This window comes from Salmo trutta, chromosome 30, assembly GCF_901001165.1.
Source record: "Salmo trutta chromosome 30, fSalTru1.1, whole genome shotgun sequence".
Taxonomy (NCBI): Eukaryota; Metazoa; Chordata; class Actinopteri; order Salmoniformes; family Salmonidae; genus Salmo; species Salmo trutta.
The window spans coordinates 43,829,125-43,837,507 of NC_042986.1; the positions used below are offsets into that span (position 1 = coordinate 43,829,125).

General features: G+C 47.1%; 1 protein-coding gene across 1 annotated transcript in view; it reads left to right on the forward strand.

Annotated features, from left to right (window-relative positions):
* Positions 1 to 8,383, forward strand: part of LOC115168791 (plexin-B3) — a 153,982-nt gene that overhangs the window by 120,070 nt on the left and 25,529 nt on the right. Inside the window, exons 20-24 of the mRNA XM_029724347.1 lie at positions 306 to 539; positions 1,168 to 1,326; positions 7,075 to 7,223; positions 7,333 to 7,433; positions 8,042 to 8,259. Coding sequence (XP_029580207.1) covers positions 306 to 539; positions 1,168 to 1,326; positions 7,075 to 7,223; positions 7,333 to 7,433; positions 8,042 to 8,259 — 861 coding nt within the window. The remainder of the gene's footprint in view (positions 1 to 305; positions 540 to 1,167; positions 1,327 to 7,074; positions 7,224 to 7,332; positions 7,434 to 8,041; positions 8,260 to 8,383) is intronic.

Below are 8,383 nucleotides of genomic sequence, written 5' to 3' on the forward strand. Positions count from 1 at the left end.
TCTGTCTCTCTCTCGCTCCTCGCTTCTCTCTCTCCTCTCTCCTCCCTCCTGTCTCTCTCTCGCTTTCCTTCTCGCTCTCTCCCTCGCGCTCTCTCTCTCTCTGTCTCTCTCTCGCTTCCTTCTCGCTCTCTCCCTCTCGCTCTCTCTCTCTCTCTCTCTCTCTCTCTCTCTCTCTCTCTCTCTGTCTCTCTCTCGCTTTCCTTCTTGCTCTCTCCAACTCGCTCTCTCTATCTCTCTCTCTGTCTCTCTCTCTCCCGTTCCCCCTCACTCTCTCCCTCTCCCGCTCTCGCTTGCTCTCTCTGAAGCAGGAGCATTGTACGGTGGTCTCTTCCTCTGAGATGACCTGTTTGACCCCGCGTGTGACCCCTGACACTAAGGTCATGGGGGTGTGGTTTGAGCTGGACAACGTTAAGGTGGCGTTTGAGAGCGTCGCGGGGAAGACGTTCTCCTACTACCCCAACCCCGAGCTGTTCGCTCTGAACAGAGACGACCCGGACACACCCTACCGCTTCAAACCTGGAGGGGTCATCGCTGTAGAGGTGAGATAAGTTAATACATTTAAATGTATGTTTATTGTTCTCTTTATTGGTACAGTCAAATATCCCCTGTGGGGTCGATGAAATACTGTCTTAGGAAGCGACTTGTCCGCAGCACGCAATGAAATGGACTTGTTTTAATCACTTCATCTGATTTAATCTGTATGGGTAAGGACCTGACTAACCCATGTCTCTCCCCCAGGGTAAGGACCTGACTAACCCATGTCTCTCCCCCAGGGTAAGGACCTGACTAACCCATGTCTCTCCCCCAGGGTAAGGACCTGACTAACCCATGTCTCTCTCCCCCCAGGGTAAGGACCTGACTAACCCATGTCTCTCCCCCAGGGTAAGGACCTGACTAACCCATGTCTCTCTCCCCCAGGGTAAGGACCTGACTAACCCATGTCTCTCTCCCCCAGGGTAAGGACCTGACTAACCCATGTCTCTCCCCCAGGGTAAGGACCTGACTAACCCATGTCTCTCCCCCAGGGTAAGGACCTGACTAACCCATGTCTCTCCCCCAGGGTAAGGACCTGACTAACCCATGTCTCTCCCCCAGGGTAAGGACCTGACTAACCCATGTCTCTCTCCCCCAGGGTAAGGACCTGACTAACCCATGTCTCTCCCCCAGGGTAAGGACCTGACTCGGGCTATGACCCGAGGGGAGGTGGTAGCCAGGCTGGGAGACCAGGAGTGTGAGGTCAAGACTCTGGACAATACTCACCTGTACTGTGAACCTCCTGAGAAACAGCCGGCCAGTCTGGGGAACAACAAACTGCCCAGCCTCAGGGTTAGTCTACTGTATCTACACACAGCCTTAGGGGTTAGTCTACTGTATCTACACACAGCCTTAGGGGTTAGTCTACTGTATCTACACACAGCCTTAGGGGTTAGTCTACCGTATCTACACACACAGCCTTAGGGGTTAGTCTACTGTATCTACACACAGCCTTAGGGGTTAGTCTACTGTATCTACACACAGCCTTAGGGGTTAGTCCACTGTATCTACACACAGCCTTAGGGGTTAGTCTACTGTATCTACACACAGCCTTAGGGGTTAGTCCACTGTATCTACACACAGCCTTAGGGGTTAGTCTACTGTATCTACACACAGCCTTAGGGGATAGTCTACTGTATCTACACACAGCCTTAGGGGTTAGTCTACTGTATCTACACACAGCCTTAGGGGTTTTGTGTCATATATATATACATATTGACAGTACTCACCTGTATTGTGAACCTCCTGATAAACAGTCAGTGGAACAATGAATTTAGGGTTTGTTCCACCTTGTATTTTTTGTTGAACAATTTGTTTAGGTTTTTGACTTTATATGAGCAGCTCATGACAAGAATCCCCCCAAACCAGATTACCTGAGGGAACACAACTACAGTCTAACTAACTAGAATCCCCCCCAAACCAGATTACTTGAGGAACAGAACTACAGTCTAACTGGAATCCAACCAAACCAGATTACCTGAGGGAACAGGACTACAGTCTAACTAACTAGAATCCCTCCAAACCAGATTACTTGAGGAACAGAACTACAGTCTAACTAGAATCCAACCAAACCAGATTACCTGAGCGAACAGGACTACAGTCTAACTAACTACCATCGAACAACTTTGGGATGAATTGGAACGCAGAACGGCGAGCCAGGCCTAATCGCCCAACATCATTACCTGATCTCACTAATGCTCTTGTGGCTGAATGGAAACAAGTCCCTGTAGCAATGTTCCAACATCTAGTGTATAGCCTACTGTAGCTCCTGGTAAAGTCACATAAAGCCTCTACTTTATCACTCAGGATACTGTACAGTGCGACATGTAATGTGGTTATTACGACAAACTCAGACAACCTCATAATATAATAGTTTACCTATTTACCTAGTTGGCTTGTTGCTGTGTGTTCTATGTCAGAGTATTATTCACCTTGAGGCACAGTTAAGTTACGAAAGCCACAGGAAGGGAAATGTGCATTCTGACAAGCAGTCAGTCCACAACCATTCTTAATGCAATCGAGGAAAACACTTTTGAAAGCAGTTTTGGTAAATTTGTTTTGGCATAAGAGGGGTATCCCAGCTTTCCGTTGCTCTCACATTTCTAACTCTACTCCTTCCATTGTGCGAGTGGCATTGTTTTACAAATGCAGTTACTGGAGTTTCAAGCATGTTAGGCGCAGCTGTGCAAGTAGGTCTATAACCTAGTTCATATATTTATTTAGTAGGTCTATAACCTAGTTCATATATTTATTTAGTAGGTCTATAACCTAGTGTATTTAGTAGGTCTATAACCTAGTGTATTTAGTAGGTCTATAACCTAGTGTATTGAGTAGGTCTATAACCTAGTGTATTTAGTAGGTCTATAACCTAGTGTATTTAGTAGGTCTGTAACCTAGTGTATTTAGTAGGTCTATAACCTAGTGTATTTAGTAGGTCTGTAACCTAGTTCATATATTTATTTAGTAGGTCTATAACCTAGTGTATTTAGTAGGTCTGTAACCTAGTGTATTTAGTAGGTCTATAACCTAGTGTATTTAGTAGGCCTATAACCTAGTTCATATATTTATTTAGTAGGTCTATATCCTAGTGTATTTAGTAGGTCTATAACCTAGTGTATTTAGTAAGTCTATAACCTAGTGTATTTGGTAGGTCTATAACCTAGTGTATTTGGTAGGTCTATAACCTAGTGTATTTGGTAGGTCTATAACCTAGTGTATTTAGTAGGTCTATAACCTAGTGTATTTAGTAGGTCTATAACCTAGTGTATTTAGTAGGTCTATAACCTAGTGTATTTAGTAGGTCTATAACCTAGTGTATTTAGTAGGTCTATAACCTAGTGTATTTAGTAGGTCTATAACCTAGTGTATTTAGTAGGCCTATAACCTAGTGTATTTAGTAGGCCTATAGCCTAGTTCATATATTTATTTAGTAGGTCTATAACCTGGTGTATTTAGTAGGCCTGTAACCTAGTGTATTTAGTAGGTCTGTAACCTAGTGTATTTAGTAAGTCTATAACCTAGTGTATTTAGTAGGTCTATAACCTAGTGTATTTAGTAGGTCTATAACCTAGTGTATTTAGTAGGTATATAACCTAGTTTATATATTTATTTAGTAGGTCTATAACCTAGTGTATTTAGTAGGTCTATAACCTAGTGTATTGAGTAGGTCTATAACCTAGTGTATTTAGTAGGTCTATAACCTAATGTATTTAGTAGGTCTATAACCTAGTGTATTTGGTAGGTCTATAACCTAGTGTATTTGGTAGGTCTATAACCTAGTGTATTTGGTAGGTCTATAACCTAGTGTATTTAGTAGGTCTATAACCTAGTGTATTTGGTAGGTCTATAACCTAGTGTATTTGGTAGGTCTATAACCTAGTGTATTGAGTAGGTCTATAACCTAGTGTATTTGGTAGGTCTATAACCTAGTGTATTTAGTAGGTCTATAACCTAGTGTATTTGGTAGGTCTATAACCTAGTGTATTTGGTAGGTCTATAACCTAGTGTATTTGGTAGGTCTATAACCTAGTGTATTTAGTAGGTCTATAACCTAGTGTATTTAGTAGGTCTATAACCTAGTGTATTGAGTAGGTCTATAACCTAGTGTATTTAGTAGGTCTATAACCTAGTGTATTGAGTAGGTCTATAACCTAGTGTATTTAGTAGGTCTATAACCTAGTGTATTTAGTAGGTCTATTACCTAGTGTATTTAGTAGGCTAATAACCTATTACATTGTAAACCGCCTTAATTAGAATGAGGAACTATAACGTTAATGTAGTTTATATTCATCTATTAAAGATCCAATATAAAATCTAACTTTCAATTCAAACTCCATTTAAAGATGCACGTTGCAGACATCGCTCTGCCGTTTCCTTGTTGATAAAACATTGAAATTGTTTTCCTAATATTTGAGTTTGTGACAAAACAAGGTTTAGTGTAGAGAATCATTGTGCCGTCTAAACTGCGGTGAAATATATTGTCCATAACTCAAAAGATTGTTCATTCAGCTGTTTGAAGCGACACACTTAAAACAAATAAAAAAAATGCAATAGAGATCAAAGAACAAAAAAAATGAAAGGCTGATTTGACAAAGATGGTGAATAAATGAAGATGTTTCACTCGGGCCCTTTACCGTTTGAAAAAAGGGGGTGACTCTTCCATAGACGACAATGCGATAGCAGCTGGGTCTGGTCTACTTGGATATGAACGAGAAGATGAGATATCTCACTTCCTCTTCCGTCTCTGCTGGGAGCGACGCACTTAGAGATTCTGTTTTGATGGAAATGTAGTTTCACGAAACACTGGCACAAACTCATCAGCCAATCAAACGCATGGGAATAGAAGGGGAGGGCGTAGTGTTTGAAAGGTTAATGATCCAATCGAACGAACAAAACCAAAAGTGACGGTTGAAAATGACCAATCAAATGAACCCAGTTTGAAAACTGACATATCACTTCCCTTTTAAAAAGGTACAAGATTTCATTGGCGGGTGTTTTCTATTGGCTGTCGTTTTTATAAAATATATTTTCCTGTAGCTAACAAATGAAAACTTGTATTCGTCGCACCAAGCCATGGAAATGGCTACAGAGCACGTTTATAACGGTACTCTGATCTGTGACAATAAAGAGAGGGTGTTGTGTGGCAGGATAACTTAATGGACGGTCTCAGGCTGAACTCATTGGTAGTCAGGCTCTGTAATCTCCTGCTAGTGTTGTTAACACCCGGGGATTTACCCCTTTATCCAGCAGTCGGTGGAGAAACCAGCTTTTCGGTGTTCAGAGGTGTAAGGATAATTAGGAGTTTGAAACTTGGGTATTTGGTGCAGTGGGAAGGCGCTAACTAGCGTTAGCGCAATAACTGGATATCTATGGTAACTGTTAGCATGCTAAACTACCTCGAACTTCCTTCGTAACGGATGCAGAGACATTAAAAGGGTATCCGTGAGTTCATCGGACTGGGGAAGTAGTGAAAGGATTTCATGACCAAAATCCTGAGCTATTCCTTTAACATAATATTACCAATATGTTATTGGGCTCATTCTGGAAGTGGAAATTATATTTTAAATAGTCCTCAGCATCATTTTATTTATATTTATTTTGAAGTAGAAGGTCATTTTAAAAAGTCGTCAGAACTGAGCTTCTCACGTAAACGTGATCCAAGGGAGGACCCGGGAATAGCTAAGCAAGGGGACTGGAATTGGTCAAACAAAATTATTCTCTTTCCTTAAAATAATGATGGTCGTGACTTTCTTACATGAAAGGGGAGGTTATTAACTTCGCCACCGACAATCGGTCTGAGATCGATTTAAGTTTCAGTCATGGGATTTTTTTGTTACTTTAAAATCAGTTGATGAGTGTGTTTCCCTCTCCCTCGCTCTTCCCCCCTCTCCCTCGCTCTTCCCCCCTCTCCCTCGCACTTCCCCCCTCTCCCTCGCTCTTCCCCCCTCTCCCTCGCTCTTCCCCCCTCTCCCTCGCACTTCCCCCCTCTCCCTCGCTCTTCCCCCCTCTCCCTCGCACTTCCCCCCTCTCCCTCGCTCTTCCCCCCTCTCCCTCGCTCTTCCCCCCTCTCCCTCGCACTTCCCCCCTCTCCCTCGCTCTCCCTCGCTCTCCCTCGCTCTTCCCCCCTCTCCCTCGCTCTTCCCCCCTCTCCCTCGCTCCTCCCCCCTCTCCCTCGCTCTCCCTCGCTCTTCCCCCCTCTCCCTCGCTCTCCCTCGCTCTCCCTCGCTCTTCCTCCCTCTCCCTCGCTCTCCCTCCCTCTCCTTCGCTCTCCCTCCCTCTCCTTCGCTCTCCCTCCCTCTCCTTCGCTCTCCCTCGCTCTTCCTCCCCCTCCCTCGCTCTCCCTCCCTCTCCTTCGCTCTCCCTCCCTCTCCCTCGCTCTCCCTCGCTCTTCCTCCCTCTCCCTCGCTCTCCCCTCGCTCTCCCTCGCTCTTCCCCCCTCTCCCTCCCTCTCCCTCGCTCTTCCTCCCTCTCCCTCGCTCGTCCTCCCTCGCTCTTCCTCCCTCTCCCTCGCTCTTCCCCCCTCTCCCTTGCTCGTCCTCCCTCGCTCTTCCCCCTCTCCCTCCCTTTTCCCCCCTCTCCCTCCCTCTTCCCCCCTCTCCCTCCCTCTCCCCCCTCTCCCTCGCTCTCCCTCGCTCTTCCCCCCTCTCCCTCCCTCTCCCTCGCTCTTCCTCCCTCTCCCTCGCTCGTCCTCCCTCCCTCTCCCTCCCTCTCCCTCGCTCTTCCCCCTCTCCCTCCCTCTTCCCCCCTCTCCCTCCCTCTTCCCCCCTCTCCCTCCCTCTTCCCCCCTCTCCTTCGCTCTCCCTCCCTCTCCCTCGCTCTTCCTCCCTCTCCCTCGCTCTCTCTCCCTCGCTCTTTCTCCCTCGCTCTTTCTCCCTCTCCCCCCCTCTCTCTCGCTCTTCCTCACTCTTCCCCCCTCTCCCTCCCTCTCCCTCGCTCTTCCTCGCTCTTTCTCCCTCTCCCCCCCCTCTCTCTCTCGCTCTTCCTCGCTCTTTCCCCCCTCTCCCTCTCCCTCGCTCTTCCCCCCTCTCTCCCTCTCTCTAGGTGGTAATGGGGAAGCTAAACATAGACCTGGGTACAGTGCAGTATGATACAGAAGACCTCTCACCTGTTCCGCTGGCTGCCCAGGTGGGACTGGCTGCAGGGGCCACTGTGGTGGTCCTGGTGGTGCTGGTCATTATCCTCATGTACAGGTTAGTCACACGAACACACACACAGTGGGCCAGAATGTGGCAGTGTAGTTGGGGTTCAAAGGTGAGATGTTATCACTGACATGAAATAAGTGTTTCTCTCTGTGTGCAGGAGGAAGAGCAAGCAGGCTCTGAGAGACTACAAGAAGGTGCTGGTTCAGCTGGAGACTCTGGAGATCAATGTGGGAGACCAGTGCAGGAAGGAGTTCACAGGTAAACTGCATACTCCTATTAACCTGTTTAGTTAAATAGAGTCTGCCTCTGAAATGGAACCCTATTTATCTGGCCCAAAGATAGTGACAGGGGCCCAAAGAGAGTGACCCGGGCCCAAAGGAGATTGACCCGGGCCCAAAAGAGAGTGACCGGGGCCCAAAGAGAGTGACCGGGGCCCAAAGAGAGTGACCCGGGCCCAAAGAGAGTGACCGGGGCCCAAAGAGAGTGACCGGGGCCCAAAAGAGAGTGACCGGGCCCCAAAAGAGAGTGACCGGGCCCCAAAAGAGAGTGACCGGGCCCCAAAAGAGAGTGACCGGGCCCCAAAAGAGAGTGACCGGGGCCCAAAGAGAGTGACCGGGGCCCAAAGAGAGTGACCCGGGCCTAAGTATTGCTGTAGAGAGGTTAGGGTGCCATTTGGGACCAGGAACATTCTCCTTTACAGACAGGATTAATTTATTCTCTCCTCTCCTCTCCTCTCCTCTCCTCTCCTCTCCTCTCCTCTCCTCTCCTCTCCTCTCCTCTCCTCTCCTCTCTTCTCTTCTCTTCTCTTCTCCTCTCTCCTCTCTCCTCTCTCCTCTCTCCTCTCTCCCCTCTCCTCTCCTCTCCAGATCTGATGACAGAGATGATGGATCTGAGTAGTGATGTGGGTGGACCAGGCATTCCTCTCCTGGACTATAAAACGTATGCAGAGCGCGTGTTCTTCCCCGGCCAGAGGGGGGCTCCACTGAGTCAGAACCTGGACCTGCCAGAGTCCCGCAGGCAGACAGTAGAACAAGGGCTGGGACAACTCAACAACCTCCTCAACAACAGACTGTTCCTTATCAGGGTGAGCATCACTCCAGGCTGACTGGGATACTCGGGCTGCTGATGTCTAAATAGATTTCCGGAATTTCACTGCAGTTTGAAGGAGTTTCTAGCGAAGCACGTTTCTGTGACCAACAAACAAAGAT